General features: G+C 35.6%; 1 protein-coding gene across 1 annotated transcript in view; it reads right to left on the bottom strand.

The window, feature by feature from the left end:
• Positions 1–25,618, bottom strand: part of WDR70 (WD repeat domain 70) — a 125,022-nt gene that overhangs the window by 95,709 nt on the left and 3,695 nt on the right. The window contains exon 5 of the mRNA XM_054652452.2: positions 22,736–22,952. Coding sequence (XP_054508427.1) covers positions 22,736–22,952 — 217 coding nt within the window. The remainder of the gene's footprint in view (positions 1–22,735; positions 22,953–25,618) is intronic.

Genomic DNA, 25,618 nt, shown 5'->3' on the forward strand with positions numbered 1-25,618 from the left:
GAGGTCTTTCAGTAAGTTAAAGAAAAAATAATTTATTAATAAACAAAATTATCTAGAAAAAAATTACTTTATTTTAATTACTAGCTCCCTCAGGTGACAAGAATTAAGTCCCCCTTTTTATGAGAAGAGTGAAGCACTAACATGAAAACATTTTTGCCTTACACCACACTCACATTGAACAGTATTCTAGCTACTCATTTTAGGGAAGAAAAACAGACAGGAATATATTCTGCCACCTGATAAATCAAACATTCTGAGCCTAAAAGTCAGACACTTGGCAACTGCTACTGGTGCTAAGCTCTGCAGGTCCAAGGGATGCCTGACAGTTAAAGTAACTGTTTAGACTATTCAAAACAAAAATTAAGATAACAACATCCAGGAACGCATCTTGGCATAACATCTTAAAATTAGCTAAATATTTACAAAAAACCAAGATGGATTATTCTATTTTAGTTAACCATGAACTTCCTAAATAACTCAGAATGCTGTATTTCTAATGTGCTACAGCACATACCTATATGCACACAAGATAATCAGATGCAACTACCAGCACTACTGCACTTTTCCAATTATTACCCTTCAAAGAATAATGAATTAAATCCTTTTTTTTCACACTTCAAAAGGGAAATATAGCTAATACATTTAGGCTGATTTGAACATCTGGATATCATGTACACTGGAATATTACTGTAAGTGTGGAAAAAAAAGACAAGATAGTTTGCCTGAAATGTACCTGCACTTCCAGATCTTCAGCTATTGTTTGGATTTTAGATGTTAACTTTACACTATATGATTTCACTAATATTGTTCTGCAAAAGTTGTATAGTGATTAAAACCACAGGAGATAAAATCTTTTTACACCAGGATTTCTGGGGTGGTTTTTGTTGTTGCTGTTGTTGTTTTCTTTTAAAGCCCAATAGGAAAAGATAATATTTTAAATTTCTGCTTCAGCAGAAACAGAGGAAAATAGTTATGGTGTTGACATATCTCCTAATACTTTTACAAAAATTCCCAATTCCATGGCTGACGTAAGATTAATATATATTAAATCTGTGAAACAGACTATTCTACACGTTCACAGGTTTTTGTCAAAATGAACAGTTTTACCTTAAAAGCAATTTCTGCAAAGGGGACATTGTAAATCAGCACCACATCTGCAGTATGGAGTTTCAATTTTTTCAGGGAATTTCAACCCTAGCTGAGTTTATACTCCTGGGCCTAACAACAATCTTCTATTTACTGAACCACTTTCAATAAATATTGTGGATTTTTTCCCCTTGTTCCTTTTGGGAGCTTCCTTATTCTCAAACAATACTCAGAAAATATGCCACTAGCAACCAGAGGTTGAAACTAGATTAGTCTCCCCAGAATGTCTCAAGAAAAATCAGACAAAACCAAAAAATCAAATAAACCAAAACTACTCACTTTTTCATGGCCCAACCAGAGAAGGGAAAAATGGCACATTTATGCCTAAAAAGAACCTCTGCTGTTCCTTTTCCAGAGGTTTGTATATAAATGGAAATTGTATTTTATGACAGAGATTTGCAAACTATAGGAAATCTTTCACACATTAGGCCTTTAAATAGGAACTTTTCTGGGTACCTACAATACTATAATTTACAGAGAAAAACCATTTCTTTTTTCTCTGTGTTTGCAATTGCCTTCTTTGAGAACGTCAAGATCATATGCTGCCCTGGAAAAAATCTGGATAGCTCCTTTGTTCCCAGTTCTGTCCTGAAACACTGGCTTCCTGAAAACTTGCAACTATCTATCATTTGTGAGAGCAGATATGGCATAGTATGGAGAAAAAAAATGCAAAACTATAGCTGGTTGAACTAAAAGGTGAGCACTTTCCTTGTCTTGAGCAAGAGAAAAGGTTAAAGAGAGCCTTTAAATTGATCAGGGAGCTGGAGCACTTCTCTTGTGAGGACAGGCTGGGAGAATTGCTCAGCCTGGAGAAGAGAAGGCTCTGGGGAAACATTATTCCTGTATCTGAAGGGGGCCTCAAAAAAGCTGGAGGGACTTACCACAAGGACATGTAGCATTAGGACATAGGGCAGTAGGTTTAAACTGAGAAAGAGGGTAGGTTTTGATTAGAGATTACGAAGAAATTCTTTACTGTGAGGGTGGTGAGGTACTAGCACAGGTTGCTGACAGAAGCTGTGGATGCCCTGTCCCTGAAGTTTTTTAGACCAGCCTGGATGGGGCACTGAGCAACCTGGTTTAGTCGCAGGGACATTGGAATGAAATGGTCTTTAAAGTCCCTTTCAATCCGAACCATTCAATATTTCTAAGTGATTCTACTATACTAAAAACCCCCTTCTGCTCCAAGTGTACATACACCCTGCTCTTTCAGGTCTCTGGTTTGATATACTCCACAGGGAAGATGCTGTCTGTTCATGGGCAGGAACGATGAGAAGGAGGCAAGAGCTACACTTCACAGATATTTCTCCATTTCTGGTGAAAATGCAGGTTTTGCAGAACAAGTATCACAAAGGTGGTCTGATACAGATGATTACTGCCTTATTTGAAGAGAGATGGAAATGACTGGAATACTAAATAGAGAGCAGGAATAGCTGGTTCAAGTGGAAAGGGAACAACAAACCCTAGCAACAAACAGTAATGCAAGTACCAGCATCTACTTAAGAACTTAGCTCCCCACAAAAAAGGTCCCCCTACAGAAGGCCATGTTTTAATCATTCAAATCTCAGGCCTTCTGGCAATTTAGAAAAAAGGACTTCTTATTTTTGTGCCTGTTGTTTAAATACATAATGTCCATGTTTTCTTGCAAGTTTTTTTAAAGCTTATTCTCTTCCCATCCAAAATTACTGATTTGCATGGAAAAGCAAATGTCACACTGCTGACAGGCAAGATGAGGAGCGCAGGAAAATTTGAGACCCTTTGAAAGACTTTTATTTTGTACACCAGCATACAGACTGACAAGGCTGAAATCTGTCTTTTGATCAGATACCAGCATATTTACCCCTCTGTTATTTTCTTCAGCAAAGCATTCAAAACCGTAAATGCAATTAAGAAAGTTAAGCAAGATGACAGGAAAGAGTTAAAAATAGAAATGTAATATCTTCTTATAAAAATGTTCATACTTAAAACATTTTTAGGACAAAAATAAGGACGGACAATTCATCAACAATCACAACAGAAAGGACTGGATATCTGACACAGTAATTCCCAAAGCAGGCAGTTACAACAGCACAAGCTCTTCACAAAACCATGGAATGGTCAGTGTTGGAAGGGACCTCTGGAGATCATCCAGTCCAACCCCCTTGCCAAGGCAGGGTCACCTGGAGCAGGTGACACAGAAATTCAACCAGATGGGTTTTGAATATCTCCATAGAGGGAGACTTCATGGGCACCCTGTAACATTCAGACAGATAAAATACCACAGAAAACCAGTGAATTCTGGAGAAAAGCCACTGTTTATCGTGATCACCAAAGAAATCTGGTCCAAGTGCTGCAGTATCTAGGCACAACCATATGTTAATACGAATAGCAGAAGGCTTCAACTCATGCTTGTTATTGCTTGTCTGTATCAAAATGTGTTTGGTTTACAGGTCAAGTATTCCCTCTCACACATCACTTCAAATACACCCTAAACTCTTTTTTTCAGTGTAAAGAAGTTCTAGAAGTCCATAAAACTTCAGAGGGGATACTTGCATAAACTTCTTGCATTGGAATTAACCTCAGGCCCACAAAAAAGCAGGTTTTCCCCTTCTACCTCACATCCAACTTCAATGTGCAAGTGAAGGAAATTAAGAGACTATTTTAGTGATGATGAACAGAGAGAACAGAACCCTGTTCTGTTCTTCAATATTAAGTCTGAAACATTATTTGAAGATAAAAGGAGGTTAAGGGGAGTATTTCACAAATCTGGAAGAAAACATCCCTCATTCCTCTTTTCAAACTAGATAAATGTTTTCAGCTGTTAGGCACCCAGATGAATTTTCCATGACAGCAGTGAAAGGTGAAGGCAGTAGTAAGTGTTCTAATTTCTTTTTTTCTGTTCTTTTTTAAACCTGTTTTTCAAACAAACACACAGTGATGTCATGTTTTGTTCCACAATCATGCACAGATTAAAACCACACTACTTGTAAAATGGGCAAGTTTACCAAGTCACAATTTTTCACTCTTTTCCTCTGTAAACTAAACTGAAAATAAATGTGTAAGATATACACTAAGGTTGCACAAGTGAACACTAAAGAGAAAGACAAAGTATGAAAAATTACAATATAAGAGATGGGCAAGATGCTGTTCCACAGCAACAGAAAAATGTAAATTTTTTGGGGTTTACAGGAGTGCATTACCCACAAACTTCAATGCAGAAGGAAGCATACAGATTTGAAAGGACATTTCAACAACTTTTAATTTCCTCTCTTTTAGGTGTTAGAATTGACAGATGTATTCTCATGCAAACTTGCATGTTATTAAACTCAGCTTGGCCCAGATTCATATAATCTGAGTTTCTAAATGTGATACATCTAAATATGGAAACAACTTTCTTCAGACTTCCTGTACAGTCTTCAAAAATAAGTAAATAACTAAAGAAGAAGAATCAGTGTACCAAAAACACAAAACTATTTGGAAACCTCTCTCTCTTCACTAATTATTCAGGAAAGTGCAAAGCATCTGAATTCCTAGCATAGGTGCCTTGATTAAATTGATTTAATTAAATCAGAGCATGCATGCCTGTATTATCTAAATTTCTGGTCTGAAGACAAAGGAAAACATTCTGGAAAACAGGAGGATGTATGCAAACACTGGTATGTATTATCTTGGCTGGCATTCCTACAAAACACCCAAAATATCCATTACTCATGGAAAAACACAGATAACTATAACTGCTGATGAATGCAGAAAACCTTCAAAATTAACAGAAATATCAGAAGGGTCCTACAAAATTATATTGGTTCCCAGTTTCCAGCCTTTAATTTAGGTGAATCAAAACAGCACAGAATATTTACATCTTGAATTTTAAGTATAGGAAGATCAAGGAGATGTTATTCTTTCCTTTAGTGAATTAAGAGGTATTGCCTCAGTATGCACTCAAGAATTAAATGGTGGTTTAAATAGATGAACTTCCTTTCAAATACCAACAGGAAGTAAATTTAATTATTCAACATGGAAATAGTACTGTGGCTAGTTTCTCCCAACATCATCTAATTCAAAGATTCATGTAATTTTTCTCTTATGATCTGAACCTTAGTGTTTTGTCAGGTTCAACCAGCAAGGAAAAAGGCTTTAGATTAAATTTTTATTCCAACATGACTGCCTAAAAGTAATAAATTTCTATTGTTATTATAGGACAGATACAACATATTTTATTAGATGTTTAGTCAAATGGTAACTCAGAGACTGTGCCATGACACAACAGGTAACATCAACTAACTCTGCCCTTCCCTTTCATGCCACTTACCAGCATATCCCTTTCTGAAAAGACTCCAATGGCTTGGCAGTCTAGAAAAGGTATTACAAATAGAATCTCAGCATGTTTGCAAGCACCATTTTTAGAGATAAACATCATACTTCTGAAGTACAGCAAAAAGCCTGCTTGATCTATCTTCCGGGTGCTACTTTTAGACACATTTCAGGAGGTTGCTATTTTTTATCTAGATTCCTAAATCTCATTCAGATAAATTTCTAAATTTGTAACTAGTCTTTGATTTATGAAGTCATAGTTTATATTAAATTAATGATTATGACATGGGAATTGTTCTCACAATGTATACCAAGGAAATTCTCTTGAGCCTTTTTTAAAACAAGTTATAATCATCGATAAAACTGATTTAAATCTAAAATTGCCTGGAGTCATTCAAGTTTCCTCTGCAGTTTCTGGGAGACAGGTTTACTTAAACTGAGTATTCTAGTTAAATTCCACTCATATAACCACCTACCTGTTTCATCTTTATCTTCTCAGCTTCAAATGGGTACAAATATAAATATAAATATAAATATAAATATAAATATAAATATAAATATAAATACTTCAAATTTGCTGAAACTGTATGTACAGCTACCACATACCACCAAAAAGCACCCATGTTCAGTCAAGCTACTGTTTTACTACAATAAAAAATTACAAAACAGTACTGCTACCTGCCATATTAGGAATGAAAAAAATCTCTAGCATTTTCAGTCAGGCATATCCTTTATTAAGGTTATTCCTTAGAGCTGAATAGAGCACTTTGTTTTAACATAATGGAATACTTCCATTTACTCTGCAACAGTAAAACAACTTACACAACCATCGATCAGCAGACAATGAGAAGAAATAAACTCTGAAAGCTCTGTTCAGGTTGGTAGGTTTCCAAACCATAGCTTAATTATAAAATCAGAAAGGACAAATAATTGTGAACTTCTAAGTCTTTGGAGAAAATGTGCCAAATGCTTAGTTCAGATGGGAACAGGCATTCACCTATTTTACATTCAGCTTGTGTATAATTTTGTACCACAGAGTCTGTGTGAGAGTTCTACCACAGGGAATATGCCATAAAAGACACCCATGAAAGAATCCAAAACCAAAACATAGAATGCACAACCAGACTGAACTTAACATTTGTTAATGCACAACATTTTTCAGCCTGCTAGCCAGTTCACTTAATTATTTACATTAAACCTGCTCCAAAACATCTTTTATCTAAACTACACAGACACTTTATCATTACCACCATTTGGCAAACTTTAGAGAATAAAGAGCATGAAGTTCTTTCACCTGACTCACCAAGATAAACCATGAACACTTAGATGTTTTTCACTCTTTAAAATAGCTTTACTGTTCTCTAAATTTAACTGCTGTCGAAATAGAAGTACCTAATGAACTATCTTACAATTCAAAAATACATACAAAAAAGTTAAACAAGTTTTTTCAAAAAAATATATTCCTTGCCTCTATATACTTAAAAAGTCAACAATACTACTAAGCCTTTATAATTCATGCAGCAAAACCCAATTTTAGTTACATGCACTTCTATGAATGTACATCAGAGGCTTTATTAAATTAAAGTTACATATGCAGTACAATAGGCATTAAGGCTTCTTTTGAAAGTTGTGTAACCACTGAAATTAAGTCCATCAACAGCAATACAATCCTGGGCTCATCAAAGCTTAAAAACACAATGCAACCAATATATAATCAATATTTGGAATTGCAATCTAAAACAGAAATGGTATTACCACAACTGAAATAAAATCCATTTTTCCTCTTATCAAAAAGAGCCTTATTTAAAGAGCCCATTTTAAGACTTCTGGTGAACATGTAAGCATGGAATTTAATAATCAGGATAACACAACCTCTATACCAGTATAATGACAACTTCATTTGCAAGCCCCCTCTTTTAAACTGTGTTTTAATGACCAAAATTGGTGTAGACCAATCCTTAACCTTTAACTGTGCTATTTATTTGACTTCTACATACCTCCATTTCCTCATCTGAAAAAATGGGAATAAATAACACCTATTTCAAGGAATCTGCTATAAGGTTTTCAGCAATGATGGTGAAGTTTTTCATATTCCCTAGGGGTCCTGTTGGTCTTAGCTAACACTACCTTCAGCAAACCAAACCATTACAGCTCAAGAGAGAGAGAGATGTCCACAGATTCCACTTTTCAACAGTTCTACAGCTGTTATTGTGAAACATGTTCATTCGAAAGTTTACTTCAGGATCTTGAGAGACAGAAATTTATGTGTAACAACCCACCTAGTGACAATGACAGCAGTTGTCCACAAATTTACCAAATAATTACAGTAACGAATTAAAAGAGTGTGTGTGTGTGTGTGTGTGTGTGTGTGTGAGCTAGTCATGTAAAGAAGATCTGCAACACAGGGTGAAGGTAGGGGGACAAGGGTTAAAAATTACAGCATGTCTCTGTTACTGCAGGAAGGAAGAACAATTTCCTATGTAGCTTCCACAGCTGGTTCCAATTCCATTACTCTTTCGATTACTAATTCTCCCATGCCACCCATAAATTACCTTCAAAACATTTACATTTAAGCTCTCTTATAGCAGCACAATTTTATGTAATGTGACGTGAAGATAAATTGCTAAGTGACTTTATGCATCTGGAAAGAGGAAAAGATACATTTATATTGCATGGACTTGAGGTCCATGCTTGGTAGAAACACACCTTCCTTCACGCTTCACTCAGGTATATTCTTTTCTATTTTATTCTAAAGCTTATGGCAGAAGAAAGCAGTGCATTAGGGCCAAATAATGTATCTCATATTGCTAAAATGGTTGTAACACCCAACAACCCCGCAATAATGTTTAAGATGTGCAAGGGACGTACTAAGCACTAGGTTAGAAATGGTAACCAGTGTGAATATCCTGGCTTTATTTGGAACCATAAAGCAAATAATTGTAAAATGTTGTGTGTAACAATTATGAAACATGCTTGTCTTCTATGCATTTATATGGTGTATTTAACTAAAATACCTATATATGTTGAAATCCCTCCAGCGTATTGTATCAAAAATATTGATTTCCATACATGTACTGTAGTCTGAAAATTCCAAATGATTACAATTAAACGTGACAGGACACACAACTAGACAGAAAGCCACTGATTTCTACGAAGCAATCAAACTTAACTGTTAAGTATGGCTCCGCTCTGGGTTATACAGGAAAAGAACAAAGACCTTAACACAGCTTTCAGTGGAATGTCACCCATGTTAAATCCAACACTTATTATAGTCATTCTTTAAGGAGCCTGAAGTATACGAGTACACAGAAGCAATGCTTTCACTTTTTAACCCAGACTAAGATAAAGATCCATTGTCTTGACAACATGAACTGTTGTGCACAGAAAAAGAACACAAAAAATCAACATCATACCGTCCTGAATACCTCATTTCAGATTTTTATTGACATTACTTAAGATGTCATACAACTTCCTTCCTTCCTTCCTTCCTAACACATAAAAGACATAGATTAGATACAACCTATGATACCTCTCCTTATTCAATAGGTTTCTAGATCTTCACAAGGAGTTGCTCATGATATTCCATACTATACAAAGATTACTTGAGTTACAGGAAAAATCTTCCTTTTACAATCTAAAGTTTAAGTTTGGATTATATTATTCAAATGCAATTGCTATTACTTCTGCATATAATAAACTTTTTAACTTATCTGAAATGGATTAACAATATGCATCTTCAACTTGGTCATAACAGACAGTTACCATTTTTAGTTCACACCAATCTAGTACAAAGATGGCAACTTCAGATATTTAGATGAAACTCTACAATCACTTTTTTTGCAAGAGTCAGGAAAGAAAAGCATAGTCCATAAGTATAAAGAACTCCAGATTCCAGACCACATATCTACTACATATCGGCTGTAAAATTTTCAATATGACAATTGCTTTTGTGCTTGTATGTTTTAAATAGGATAAAATGCTGATATTCCAGTAAATATAGTATGTTTGTTCATTGAGCTGCTCAGATTTCACTAAGACAGAAATCATTCTTAATGCCAATTACTTATAAACAATCACTGAATAGTTTAAGTTGATAGGGACCTGTAAAAGCCATCTAGTCCAATGCCCCTGCAATGAACACAGATATATTCAACTACATCACGTTGCACAGACATCTGTTCAATCTGGACTTGAATTTTGTTTCCAGGGTTGGGGCATGTATCATCTCTCCCTGGGTAACCTGTTCCAGTGTTTTACAGGCCTCAGCATAAAAAAACTTGCATCTAAGCTAAATCAACCCTCGTTTTGCTCAATGTCATTACCCCTTGCTCAGTAACTACATACCCTGCTAAAATGTTTGTCCCCATCTTTCTTGTGGGGCTGCTTTAGGTACTGAAAGGCTGCAGTAAGGTATCCTCAGTGTCTTCTCTTCTTCAAGTCCCAATTCTCCCAGCCTTTTTATCACATGAGAGGTGCTGCAGTCCTCTGAGCAAGGGCCCTGTGGCCCTTCCCTGGACTCACTCTGAAAGGGCCTTGTCCTTCTTTTTTATGCTGGGAGTGGGAGCCCAGAATTGGATGCAGTGCTCCAGTTAGATCTCACCAGAGCAGAGCAGAGGGGCAGAATCCCCTCCCTCCCCTGTTGCCCATGGGGTTCTGGATGCAACCCAGACTTCCAGGGCAGCAAGCATATATTGCCAGGTTATTTCTAGCTTTTCACTCCCAATTTCTTCTTGGCAGGGCTGCTCTCCATGCCTTTGTCCTCTAGGGATGTAAAAACAAACGAAAAACTCTCCATAAAAAGGGGGGGGAAATAACAAGCTTTGTGTATAATGCTTATGTTAGAAGTGCAGTTTTGATGTTGAGAAAACAGATCTATGGTATTTCATACCTCCTGGCTGACTGATTGGTGAGGTTCCTAGGGAATGCATGATTCCATAACTACTGTTTCCATTCAAAAAGCAAACTCTATCTATAAAAATCCTCTAGCAGATCTTCCCCTGTAATAAGCAAGTCCAACATGCTATTCTGGCAAAAAAGAAACAAAAATACAAAATACGCCAAAAATGTGCGTGAGAGAAGCATAGAGCTTATAAACACTTACTGGCTTTTCACAGGAAAAGCTGAAGTGGTGGGCAGGAACATATGACCCATAAAATAATCTGAATCAAATGCAGTCCAAGATTTTCCGCTCATATTTGTTCAAATTCCCCATTATGGACATATTCCAGACAACTCATAAGGAAGCCAAAACAAGGATTCCCAATTTTGCATAGTTGCTGCAATTGGGCAGAATTTAACTCCTGCTTCTGGAATTCATTCTGTAAGCCCAAATTCTTCACATTAACCTCATGTTTGACATCCCTCTTGAATGTGTGATCCACTAAATGACATGGTTTGGTTCTGAAACTAAGGGCATCTCAAGTAACACCTACTGCTGTCCCAGCCTTGACTGCTTCCCAAGCCTCTTAAGACCTTACATTTCACCTCTTGGGAGCCACACAAAATGGACAGTAAATATGCTTCCAAAACAAACTGTTTCACAGTGAGTTTTTCAGTGCCATTATTCTGTTTACAGAAAAATTGCAAAGTGCAGGCCATTTGAAGACACTTCTCTTTACATGCTTGCTTTCAGAATTTACTGGCCTTCCATAACACACATTTCAGATACTCTGGATCTTCAGTTAATTTAGCTACCATAAGTAACAACCAGTCTGAGACAGCAAAAATAGATCTCTGTGTAGAGAATGATGGCAAAACCTTGTCTTTATGTTCCTCTCATGAGATGTAATAAACCATTACAGACAGGAAGAAAGTGCCTTCATTTTATTTAGTGAGTAAAATTATGGAGTTTTTACTTTACATTCTTTCAGAAATGACTGTGTAGGACAATCTATTAAAAGGGGAAAACCTTTTAAAATACAGAAACCCTGACACTGGGTAAATTCTTCCTACCTGAGAACCACTTACCCTTAGAATTTCAGTGTAATACAGAATTAAGGAAATGGAGAAAGCAAAAGAATCCTGCTTTTAAAACAAAATCATCAATTTGAGACAAGCAGGTACAAAAACTGTTAAAATCCATAATAAGTTACTCATGCATTCTGAAATCCTCACAGTCACTATGACACCGAACAATTTCAGTAGCATGGACCATAGGTGAGGGAACAAGCTAGAAAGAGTGAGCAAATACATATAAATAGATTTTTGCAGCTGGTTGTGGATATCAAGGACTTACAAGTGTCTATTAATACTGGCAGGGACTGGGCAGACAGAAACTGCACTATTAAAATTTTGCACAATAAAGGGAACGGAAGAGTTCTGGCTTAGACACTGGAATTTTTCATAAGGTTATGTATTTGCTCCAAATGATATTTACTGTTCTAGTGTCCACAAACTTGCACTTAAAGAACTCAAATAACCAATAAGCTATAATATGAACTGCACACAATTTAACCCATCCACCCCAAAGGATAAAAGACCTGAGATGACCTTCTTAGAACTTGCAATTACAACAAGGTATGGCATGTTAAGCCTCATGCTTACACAGTAAGCCATTCTCACTGTAAAAGTGCCAAGCTGAGAGATTACTGTCAGTGTGCCTCCTGCATGCCTTTTTAGCAAGAAGAATGGCACACAGCAAGGTCAAGCAGTGCATTGTCAGGGGCTGCCACACAGTATTTTCAAAGCGCCGACAAAATCTAAAAGCTGGGTTGTTTTCTTTGATGAAAGATGAGCTGTTACAGATTAAAGATAAATTAAATATTATTTATTCAACTTATTTCTAATAGAAACATTCTGCAAGTTTGGATTCTCATCAGCTCCTGGCCTGCAAGACAAACTTCCAAACACAGAAAGCCAAAACCTACCTATCTCTAAGATGATCTGTCGCTCAATTACTCCTGATTTAATTTTCTTTATCTACAAAAACTTCAATACCTACAAGGAGCTTTGAACCAAAACCAAAGGAAGTTCTAAAAAGTTTCAGTTACTGGGAAATTGTCCTGCTCAATTTAGTTCTGAAAATGAGCCATACCTTAGTAGCTATGTAATCATATGAGAAAACACAGCATAAAAATACTTTTTAATTTTAAAATAAATTTTAAAATGCTCAAAAAAAAATCACGAATTAATATTCCAAATTCCTTACTATACTTGGAAACCAAGTAGGTTTGATAAATACATAACCGCCAGAAGGAAACATGAATCTGCAATCCCAAATTTTTAATTTCTTTTATTCACAATGCTTTGAAAATTTTCAACACTTGAAAGCATTACTGAGAGTAACATGAACTCTTCTTCAGACACCCACCCACAAGATGCAGCTAGACACAAAATTTTACCTGTAAAATTTTGGGTAGCTTCTGTGGTATTTTCCCACCCACTCAAACTTGGTTGCAGAGTCCCTCATGAGGATACTCCCTAAAAGTACTAGACAGAGTTGCAGCTTCCATTAATTCCTACACTATGAGATGATTCTCAAGGGGTAAACTAATGCAAATTGCATTAAACTACAGAGTTAAACTACAGCTGACAACTATTATATTTTTTTACAGGATAGGACCAGTTTTCATAACTATCATGTGAATTGGGTAGATGCTTATTTAAAACAGCCTTATAAATAGCATAGTTGTAACTGATTTAGATCTAGTGACATTCATTTTACTCAGAGGAATTAATATATCTGCTGAAAATGCATTGAATTATTTTACTACTACTCATTCATTGAAAAACAGAATGCAGTTTCTTATTTGGAAAACAAGACTTTGAGAAATCACAGGAAACTACCATTAGGCTTTCTCATAAATTCACTGTCTACTCAATGTATCATAATTGTCTTCCCTAAGAAAAAAAATTTATGGACAAAAACTGGACTAAGCCTTACACTATTTATTTAGAGATAATTTAAAGAATCTGCCTTTAAAATTGCAGTTGTCCAATGCAAAAACTTTACTACTTGCAGGCTTGCGCAGTCACAAATATAAACATTTGTTGTTATAAAAATATTTTTCATTAGTTCCTTTACGGAAAAGAGAAAAATATGAGAGTCACAAGAGATAGGGATACAAGCAGGAATGAGAAAGAGAGGATCAACAGAATGCCTGATCCCTAGAAGGTACCTTAGGAAGAGCCATTAATTATGACAGAGTACTGGTCTGAAAAAAAAGGAAAAAAAAAAGAAAAAAAAAGTCCCAAACTAACTGGCTGTCCTCACCAAAGAAAATGCTAGATAAGGCAGCATTTAATCATAGAACAGAGAAACAACTCTGAAGGACTCTGAGAAAAGAAATGTAATAAATGCCAACTTTAAACAAATGAAGTTATTAAAACAAGTATTGACAGAAATCCATGTCAGAATTCTTAAACTCCTTTCTATTGAGATGTACTGTGAAGTTTACTCTCACATTGTTATTTCTAGAATTTAAATTTGGATTATACACTTCTAATGAGTCAAAAATTACCACACTCTTATGTGTGACCCAACATTTAACCTTGTGTGCCTGCACACCCATGCAGGTCATCCAAATGAGACAGCATTTTTGTAACACAAGGAAAAGTAAATGTATGGAAAAAAAACAAGTGATATAAAAGAACAAAAAAAAAAACAGTACATGGGGGTTTACAGCTTCTCCAAAATTTTAATATTGTCTTTAGAAAAAAATTATGGAGATAAAAACCAATTTATTTTCAGATGGTCTTAAGGCATCTAAAAGAATGCTCATAAAGACCAAAACTTTACACTGTACACCAAGCAGAGGTTGTCCTTAAAATGATTCAGCACTCTGTGTCACAGTGATCTTATAAAACAGGCATGTGCTGTTTGAAGTCACTGAGGATGATTAAGCTACTTAAATTTTTCTTCTAAATTTCCATTTCTGACATTTTTGGTACTCAGTAGAAAAGGTAGCAAATTAACTTCAAGAAGGAATGTCACTGAGAAATATCTTTATTCATATATTTAAGACAAGATCAGTTACTTTGTGGCATCAGTTTTTCAAGGGACATACACTGACTATTTGAACTGCAAAAAGTTACAAATCTGGTGGCACTGAAAGCCAACTGATGCCCAGAGATACCACACATCTGCCTTCTTTGCAGAGACCAGCATGTTCCAAAACACCCCAAGTAACAGGCTGGTTAGAAAAAGATACCTTCACAAATCCAGACAATGCATGAAACTTTTAAGATTACTGAGCTAAGAAAGAAAAACTTCCACTGCTGCATAAATCCTAAGTAACTTTTCCATCCTCCAACTAATCTTCCGGAGTTAACAAATGCATTTTTAACATGAGAGAAAAAAGGAAAGGCTATATGTATAACTTGATTTCTTTATTTTTTTCCTTCTGCCTTTAAATTAAAGTATTAAATCCATGGTTTGCCTGTAGTACATAATAGCAAAAGAACAGCAAATACACAAGCTAATAGAAGCAGACATTAATATAAAATTTTTCCTCATTCATAGGACATTGCAACTCTAATAAAGGTTATCAGCTCTTTCTGACACCTGAACTGCTCTAGAAATATACAACCTGCAGTAAGGGATGGGAAAATACCACTATGTTTGCAATATCTGTGAAATACTTGACTGAGAAAAACAAGCCAGAATTTCTAACATTTCCATGAAAATAACTAATATCAATTAAAACTCTAGCTTCTGCTTTCATTCTAGATATTTGAATTCATTAACTGAGTAAGATAACTCTTCAAAGCTATTTTTTCCACAACAGAAGTTTTGGTCACATGTAGAAAAATAAGTTCTATTCCTGATTTCTACAGCTCTTCCAGAATTCATTTCCTGTATTGTCCTGGCTCCAGCCCAGATCAGCACGTGGGGGCATGGACAAGACATTATACTACTCAGTTACACCTCATGTGAGTGCCAGGGGCAGGGAAAAGGGACTCTTCCAAGAAGGGTGTTCCTTTTCCAGTCACCAGAAGTCATTCAACTTTGCTTAACTGTTCCAGGTGTGGAGACCATTTTCCATGTAAATTACCCTCTTTGCACACTTTGGCTATTAATATTCTTTATTAATACTGTTACTCTTTGCTTTCATATCCATTGCTGAATCCAATGAATTGTTCTTATCTCAACTCGTGATCTCTGCTTTTTGTGTCTCCCACCAGAGGGAGGGATGGGAGCAGCTCATGGTCTTCTTTTTAATGGGAGTACTAAATTGGGGAATACCATTCCCAAAACATGACACGGTTCATACTCATTATTATATGAAAGATGACCTAAGGGGCCTCTGTACTGCAAAAGGTCACTATGACTGACTGAGTTCAACCCTTATTTAAGCCCTTGTGTTTCACCACATGAGAATGTTCACTGGTATTAATCCCACACATCCAAATAATCCTAAATCTAAAGTCTTTCTTCTTTCCATATTTGGTTATTTGAATATTTATTAATATTTAGTTAAAATTGTATGTCAAATAAACATTCATGAATAGTGCACAAGGTAATGCAATAAAATACTATCCAAGATTCTAAGACTTTGAAAATAATTTTATTAGGCTTTAAAATACAAAGAAAAGGATAAGCAGGAGTAAAGGAATAAAGTTCAGTGTGATTGTTGTGTGATCTGGATACTGTTAGCAGCAAGTATGTGTAGTCCCTATATACTGCTAAGTGCTCACCTGCAAATAAGAGATGCCATTGCAGCAGTTGTAAAACAATATGTGTGGTAGACTCACATTCATAAAAATCCAAAGCTGTCTTTTAAACAAACAGCAGACATTCCTAGAGTCAACAAAACTGCTCTCCAAGGATTCGATTGGAGTGGTCTGCAGTTCCAACAGTTTAACATAAATCATTCATTCATCAAAAATCTTGTGAAGACTTGTTCACAGGAGAGGAAGTGTAACTGCATGTCACTTACACTCTCCCTTCAAATCCAATCCTTTTAAATTATTTATTCATCCTCACCATAAATATTTCAAATACTTGTTATCATCCACTTCATTTTGGTTTGGTTCAAGCAAGAGTAAGCTGTACCTGTATTTCCCATTATTCTGTTTAGAGCACAAACAACTTTTCAAAAAGATAACACTGACATGCCAAATAAAGAGAACCAAATAAACCTGTTATCTTCAATTTGTGTTTTCCATGATAATGCCAACAAAGTTCAATATAGTGTGAACATTGCTGTTCCCTGGCCAAATTTAAAAAGATTTTATGTATTTTAACACTGATAGAAACAATACACTATTCTTTTTAGAAGTGCTTCTTTTTAAAAGTATATAGGAAATTTGTGCAATGGCCAAAAAATGCATCAAGGCATTGTAAAAGGCATGTAAAGAGGCAGTCACCACTTTGTTTTGACTGTGTTTTCAGTTCTCAAAGATAACTTAATTTCAGTATCTTCACTTCCAAATATCCCAACTCCTACTGGAAGTAAAGAAAGTAGTAAAAATATGAAATATTCAGTTCAGAATATTCATATAATATTGCATGTACCAATGTTCAGCATTGTATTGCATTTATCATTGCTTGTACCATTGCAACCCATTCTTGTTGAATAATACTGTATCAAAATATTCACAATACAGTCTTGTGACAGATAAACATGCAGGGTATGTGCTTAGAAAGACCTAATTTTTTTTTTTTCTTAAAGGGTAGGTCACAGAATTGTACAGTCTCAAAGTTATGCATGCCTTAAAAATAATTGGCAGAAAGAAAACCTAGAAGTCTACTATCCCTCCAAGCACAGTAGAGGACATTAGCTTCCACAAAATCTTGTGCTATAAAGAAATCAAGGCTCTCAGAGAGATGAGGTTGAGGATCCCACATTTTAACTGTGGAAGATTTACTGCCACAGCAGATCTGGCCTTGAGATGAAGAACACCTTTCATCAGTCTTAACACAGAAATGGTACCAGCAGCTCCTAAAGAAGGCTTTCTACAGGCTACACCAGCTAAAGCTGACCTGGTAAAGGGTCTCTAAAAGAGCTGATAAAAAGTAAAAACAGGACATAAGAAGACCTCTGAGCTTTGTTAAAAAGGGCAGTAAAAATTATAATTATGTTCTGTTTCATGTTTTATTTAAGCACCTCACAGTCAACAAATACATGCTTAATGTTCTCACAAAATATTTCTGGAAACAAACTCACAGTTTGTGAGTTTGTACCTATCTGTAGGGGAAACATTCTAAAACTTTTCATATTTTGTCATATTACAAATCAATTAAAATCCGTGTCATCCACCAAAAAGCATGGTTGTGATATACAGCAAAGAAGGCTTGGCCTTACTAAATTCTGCAGAACCAAGCAATAGAGATCTTGCAAGTACACTCTAGGAACAACTGGTAATCATGAACCCTGGGGCACTCAGTTGAGGAGGAGATGAGCAAATACTCCATGCCTTTTTAGCAAAGACCAATATTCCCTAAGGGAACCTTCTTAGCTTGCTCTCCATATGATGATTTGTTTCTTAAGTTGAGTATGCCTTTCTTTACAGCTTCTGTTTGATTCTCCCACATTGGAAGACAGAAACCAATTATTTTGTTTCCTTCTAATTTTTGCTAAGTTAGCAAATCTGTTTTAACTCACTTTGGATATAATCCTTCTCAATCTTTGCACCACATTAAGGATCCTTAGAAAAATGCCACAACTTGTATCAAGTTTAATTTAAATAAAATACATTTACCTAATTTTTGTTGTTAAGACTTAAAACATATCATGCATATATACGAAAAAACTATTTGCTTCATTTTTATATAGGAAGGTAACACACAAGCAAATGTAATGTAATGGTTAACTTCTAGCTATTTTTTTCTTAATAACTAGAAATATTTAAAAGATAATGCCTCTCACCCTCAAAACCACACTTTTCGTTGCATTCAAAAAATTGTTTTGTTCAGCTTACTATACTTTTTCCTCTTTAGACAAGGTGAAACATGACTGGGTAAGTGAGATTCAGCAGTTACAGGACAGACAATTCTCAGTCTAAATCTTACAAATCCTTAGGAAGACTAAAAATTCCCACAACATTTATTTATTTTTACAACACTATAATTTTTAGTCTAGTACCATAGCCAAATTCTAATTGGAGCAATTACAGTCTACTTAAATTCTCCATCTAAATCAGCAGGAAATGGCTTCCTTCAATTCTGAACAAGTATTACTGGTATGTCCTGTTAAACTTCTGAAAAAAAATTAAAATATCTCCAAATAATTCTAAAACCTGAAATACAGCAATGCTATCATTTTGGAAACAGGCCAAATCAGAGTACAGCCTTGGGCTGTGAAGAGGCCCAAGGCTGTACTTGTTTCAGGGACATAATTACAACATGATTAGTATCCCTTTGGTGCTGCAGGGAGAAACAGTTCTCTGTTCCAAAGAAGAATGAACTGTAACTCAGCTCCAAACAGAAGGTAAATCCTTGCAAATCCATCTGGCAAATTCTTTAACAATCACCTTTACCTGCTGCCTCAAGCCAGAAAAAGTGTCACAAGATGCTAACACTACATTAAGTTTTGTTAAAGATCTCAGCACATTTTCTAATGCCATGTAGAACAGAGGATTGACACATACACACTCTGTTACTAAAGTCTTCTAACATATGTCATCCACTCCCTTGAAAATTGTTTATGGTCCTAGATTTAAATCTGTCTACCTACCAGTCCTGACACAGCTGCTCTTGTTACTCTTTGTCCCTCTTCAGACAGGTTTTGAGTGCACAGATATCAGACAGATTCCCAATGCATTTTGCCAGGCAAAAAAGCTGGCCAAGCTTCTACTATATTTCCCAATCCAAAACTTACCACGTGTAATATTGCCCTCATTATTAATTTGCCCTCTTGCAAAATAAACTGTCTTCTCTTTTAAAGATTTTCCTGAAATTTTCCAGAAATATTTAGATCAGGATAGATCAGCCCTGAAAAACCTCACACTAGAGAAGATGCTCTGCTTCCTCCCTCCCCCTCTCAGCTTATGACCATGTGTAAAAGATCACACCAGATTTTTACACCATCAGAAGAAAAGGCACCACAGAAAAATAAGTTCTGATCATAGCTCAAATAGCCAATTTGATGATCACAACTCAAACAGTCAAACAGCCAACTCAAATAGCTTTAATTTTCCTCACTCCCTAAATTAATGCAAGCTTTTTATATAAAACAGGATACTAAACCAAGAGGAAAATATCAGAAGGAATTAATACCACATCTACCTATTATCCTTAAAATGTACTTGATAGACCACTATTCCTTACACTACTACAAAACAAGCATTGTAATGCATCTGGATAAATACTCACAAGCATCTTGTGGTTTGTTAAGTACCGTGGCTTTTGACACAAATGGAAGTGAATGATACAAATTAGCAAGTCATTTAATGTAAGTATTTATCTGTTAAATGTAACTAATCATCAGTATCAACACAGATTAAAGAAACACAGAAAAATCCTTTAAAACAGCACCGCAAAGACTTGCAGATATCAAAATAACTTACATCAATTTGGGGAAAAAAGTACTGCAAGCCGGAATTCATACATTTAATACAATATCTAAGGCTCTGTTAAAAAGTTGTGTTTGGTTTGTATCACAGGTGATTTATGCAAATTACAAAAATGCATAATACTCAAAAAATACCAGTGCCAATTCAAAACATTGAGCAATTAATTGTTGTTAGACATTTCCCATAAAAACACCAAGAAGGTATGAAAAATTCCCATAAAAAAAAACCACCAGCTACTCCTTCCACCTTAATGTTTATTTAGTAAAATAACTCATGTAAGGTGGGCAGTTCTGGGTCAGCCCTGGACTCAGAAGTTGTCAGCCTCACAGCAAGCCAAATTTGACAAATGTCTCTACTGACAGTCTGTCATAAGTAAGCAAAAACAACTGAACAAGCAATAGTGAAAAAAACCCAACATCTAAAGTCAGGCTTGAGAGACAGTGGGAAAATGTCAGGGTGAAACCAGTATTTTGGTGTATTTTATCTGTCATACAAAATTCACAAGACTTCAGATTACAAATTATATACCACAACACCTAGTACTAAAGAAAAATTTGATTCCTTCAGGATCAAAACCACAGATACTTGTGTTTTCAAAAAATTACTTCAGTAGCAAAATATGATAATAAAAGAGAGAGTCTCACACTATATCTGGGAAAAAAATACTGAGCTTTCAGTTTCTTCTGTCTCAGTTCTGCACCCATGCATACCAATCACCAGCTATGTACAAGCAAGAGAGAGGAATCACAGAATTCTCATAACTGCAACACCTGCCTTCCTTGGGGCTTGCAGGATCATACTGTGATCACCAATCGATCAACAGGAAACCAGGAAAGCACAGCTGCTTCCTGATTCCCTTCACAGGAAAGAAAATAACAGTTCATGAGCAGCAGTAAGGGAAGGCTCTAGACCCCAAAGGCCTCTGGCATTCACACTGACACAAAATCTCCCCAGTTATAAATTAACTGTTTAGACTGAAAACCCACAAGTCTCATATTTCTGCTGCTCTGCTTATTCTCAACCAAATCTATTCTAGACTGTTTTGTAACTATTGTCTTAAGTTCAGACAAACTTAAATCACACCAGACTGCAAGTTACCTTTCTGTCTGAAACTTTTCATTAGGGTCTTTTAACTCTGGTCACCAGTAACTTCCCTTCATCAAGCCAGTTGTAGCATTATTCAAATATGTATGAATAAAAAATAAATACTAGTATCTTGTTAGAAATTAAAACAGCCAATCAGCACAGTGGTTACTGAGAAAGACAGGGTAAAGTCAGCTGTTTCTGCAAATTGTTTTGCCTTTGGAGAAGTTGGCAGCAAAGAAACAGTGATTGTAATATAATGTGACCCAAAGCAACTGAAACCCACTGAGTCTTATCATGCCCTCAGGAACACAGACTGACTCCACAGTGCCCTAACAGCAGAAGCTAAGAGAATTCCTGACACAGATCAACAGTGAGTAAACTTAGGCTTTATGTCATTCTCAAAGAAAATTCCAGATTTATCTCTTTGTGGTTCCCTGAGACAGAACAAGTCATCTGTGGGGTACAGATAAGATGACAGGAGATACGGGACTAAAATGTACATTCTGATAATTATAGAAATCCATATGCAACAGTGAATAAAGCGAATCAGACAAAGAGGTATAAATACCTAAGACACCAAGATTTCCCACCACCTACCCCCTATAGGTAAACAAAAAACAAAAAAGAAAACTTTGTCATCACATAAGTTTAGGCTTAGTCTAAAAATTAGTTATGTCATGGCTTAAAAAGCTCCTCTCAAGCATTTAAAATGAGTTCTCTAAACTTTAAAAATATAAGTTCAAAACATGCAAGGTAAGAGATGTTACAAAAAAGAACAAATAAACTGAATCCTGAGTAAAAACAAAAGAAAAATCAAAAGGAAAATTTTGGGACCCCTGGAAATTCAGAGTTTTTTAGTTTGGTTTACATTTGTGTAACAGGACATACAGGTCTTTTTCTGTTACCAGATGGTTCAATACAGCAATAAGTAAGGCTGTTTTCACAGGACTTCTATCATTGTTGTTACACATGGAAACCATCATACCAAACCCAATGCCACAAAATATTCGATCCAGGCAGTTTTGAAGAACAAACATCAAACCTTTAATCTTTTCACAAAATCATCAAATAATCAAGGTTGGAAGAGACCTTTAAGATCATTCGGTCCAACCCAGCACTACCACTGTAACCCTTAAACCACTAAACCACATCAGTGCTAGATCCAGATGCCTTTTCACTAAATAGAGGAAGGCTGTTTAACTGAATATCTGTGATACCAAAGTTAGGCTGTTAGGGGTTCTCTTGGTCAGGCACTTATTTAGAAAAAAGCAAACCAAAATAAACACAAGTAAACAAAACCAACCAACAAGCCCTCAGTCACCAGACTTAATTTCCTAAAAACAGTTTTAGCACAACTGTTCTCCCTAGATTCAAGCCCACCTCTGCCTCCTCTTTCTCGTATAAAATTCAACATACGTTTTAGGAAATAAACCATTTAAAATAACAGTATTAAATATTTATTTCTCTAGTTCTTTCATAAAGAAAACACATGAAAACAAAAAGTAAACAATATACACTAATTCAACATTACCCTTGAGACTCACATGTGTATTTTTGTTATAAATCCTGATATTTTTAAATTAAAATAATTTGCATTTGATGAATTATCATTAGAAAAACAGAAAAAGTGCAAGAAAAACAGAAAACCTGCATTTTGAACAAGTCATACATCACCTGGGAATTCCATCAAAAAGGAATGGCTCTTATACAAATCAGAGCCCACTCAAAGGATTAAAACATCAAAGAGAAACAAAATACTTACATTATCTTCCTCCTCTGTATCATCATTGTCATTGTCGTCATCACTATCCTTGAACCCAGGGGGAAGTGGTGGGCCAATGAATTCTTCATCATCCTCTTCATCATCATCATCATCATCACTATCCTCAGCTGGACCTTTAGCAGAACTCTGGGATTGCATAGAAGGACCACTTAACGCCTCATTTGAGTTGTCCTCACTTTCACTACACATTGCCTCTCTGCAAGAAAAATTTAAAACCTTACTATTTGAAGAACATTGTCACTTCCACTGTAATTTTCAAATAAAAGATGTTGAGCACTCTCATAAATCAGTAGACACCAAAATTAGCAGTAAAACGCACACTAACTTTTATTAACAGCGTGTAGGCCCACCATCATCTTTTGAAACACTCCCAAGTGTTTCAAAAATTAGATTAAATTACCATTCTGGTGTTGCCCAGATCGGTTCTGCAAACACATTATTTTGGCATATGGAAATTTCTGAAAAGCTGAGTTGTTGTGTCTATGTTCGCGCAGTTTATTCAAAATAGCCGCGCTCCCTCTGCTGGTAGTTCCCAAGCCACACACTCGAACGGGCAGAAGGACTATTTAAAGACAGAAGCTCAACTTTCAGGACTTCGTTTGGGAGCTTATATTTTCAGAATTTTTAAGTGAGCAGGCTGAAAAAAATAGTCTTCTTTTCCTGTTTCTTTTTTAAACTCAGTGGTATTGTTTTGTTTGGGTTTTTTTTTTAGTTTAGGTTATCACTTTAAGACTATAATAAAAATCACAAAAGTTTAGGAACATAACAAAAGATTAAGAAAATTGATTCTGACCTATACAGCTGTACAAGCAGGTACTAAATTGCACAGGAAAAAATTTTGTTGGACAAGCAATTGAAACTATGCTTCAGGAAGAAAAGAGAATAAACTAAAACCAACATGACTTAGGTCATCAGATGTTACAGTGAAGAGCAGGCTTTGGATGCCTGATAGCTTGTCTAATTTAAAGACCAAGATCAGAATATGACTACCTAACAAATCCAACACAAACATAAAGAGCTTCTCTTACTCTACAATAATAGGGCAATTGATACCCTTTTACCAAAGGGAAGGTTTTCCAGCATGTGAGGCATAGACTGGGATCTTCAAAGTTCTTCACGTAAGCTATCCTCAAAACTAACTCCCTAATACTAAATGTAAAAGAGTTGTATTTTGAAAGTTAATATGCATTCCTACACTAGCAAATGACACATCTTTTTCCCAAAAGCCAAACTATTTAATTACTTTTGGAATGAAACTAAATAGAAACTGTGCCAGTGATAAGGATTCAAGGAAGCCATTCCAATCCTTGAGTCCCAAATTTTCAGACACCCAAGAACAGTATTGTCGCAGACATCTTTTCACTAAAAATCCTTTCTTTAGGATTTTTCCTTCTGAGAAGCTAAGAGGCTTCAGAGACAGAATGTAAACAATGGTTATCTGCTGCTGTAGAATGCACAAGTCCACCTGTGATTGGCCCATCTTAAATGTTTATAATTAATGGCCAATCAATGACTGAGCTATCTCGGACAGAGTCCGAGAGAGCTGCCTTTGCTATCATTCTTTTCTATTCTATTCTTAGCTATTCTGAGAAAACCTTTCCTTTCCATTTCTTTTTAGTATAGTCATAATGTAATATATATATATATATCATAAAATAATAAATCAAACCTTCAAATCATAGAGTCAACATTCTCATCTCTTACTTCACCTGACAACCCTTGTGACCATGGTCACACATTATCTACCTTTCTTTCTAATTACCTTTATAATTCTCTCATTTGCTGGGAAGGAAATTGATCAAATCAAACATTTCAGTATTCTGAGGGGCAGCACAGCCATTCTGCATGTGACGTGGCCAGAGCTGCAGTGCAATTTTCCATCACACTCCAAGCACAGCAGGGAGAGCCAAATACTCCAGCAATAGCTACAGGTATCCTCTGTCCTGACTGGGGTACAAACATAAGAACACACCAATGCAGCTGGACCAAACATCCATCTACCTTGGATGCACTGAGAAGAGCAATAACAAAAAAATCCCGGGAGTTGTGCAAGTATGTGGGCATAACCCCCCCATGTGTTCATTCTCTGCACATCACTCAATTTTCTCAGGTTTTTCCTTTTCATATACTAACAGATTCTTTCACTTCTCAAGGTGTAATTGTACCTACACATAAATTATGTACCATAGCTATTGTAAACATTTCTCTACAGAAATGTTTACTAAATTATGTACCATAGCTATTGTAAACATTTCTCTAGGTCTTTAAATTAGACAATAGTTCAGGAGAAAAAATAATCATTAGGTGTATTTCACATCATTTTGGAGTGACTTTTTAACAACTGAAAAATTAGCATAAGGGCTACTCTGATAATTTAAGAAAAACTCCAATAATTAAAACAATTTAAAATTCAATAAAGTGTTGACATTATCAGAGAATAACAGATGCTATGCATATTAGATCAATATATAGTAACAAAGATCTTTGTTATAAAAAGAACTAGAAAATCCTGTATCTCAGACTAAAATTGACAGTTGCAGGATTGTTCCTCTGAATTAAGACTGAGTCATAATTGCATGTCTTTCTAGTTTCGTGTTTTTACTTTTAAGAACTAAGCTACATATCCTTTTCTTACATGGAAATATAAAACTTCCAGGAGAGCTTTATAAGATAAGCCTTTCCTTCTTAATGCTTAGTAAAAAACAAAAACAAAGAAAATTTACTATGAGCAGAGCTCTGTTATCAGAGCCTACCTAATAACTCAGCATACTGAAACGTACTTGTTATCTTCTTTTATATTAAGGCCCTGGATGTCTCTCTTGTCAAGTTAATTAGGAGAATGAGATAATTATAGAAAGCCTC

This window comes from Agelaius phoeniceus, chromosome Z, assembly GCF_051311805.1.
Source record: "Agelaius phoeniceus isolate bAgePho1 chromosome Z, bAgePho1.hap1, whole genome shotgun sequence".
In the NCBI taxonomy this organism is placed as follows: Eukaryota; Metazoa; Chordata; class Aves; order Passeriformes; family Icteridae; genus Agelaius; species Agelaius phoeniceus.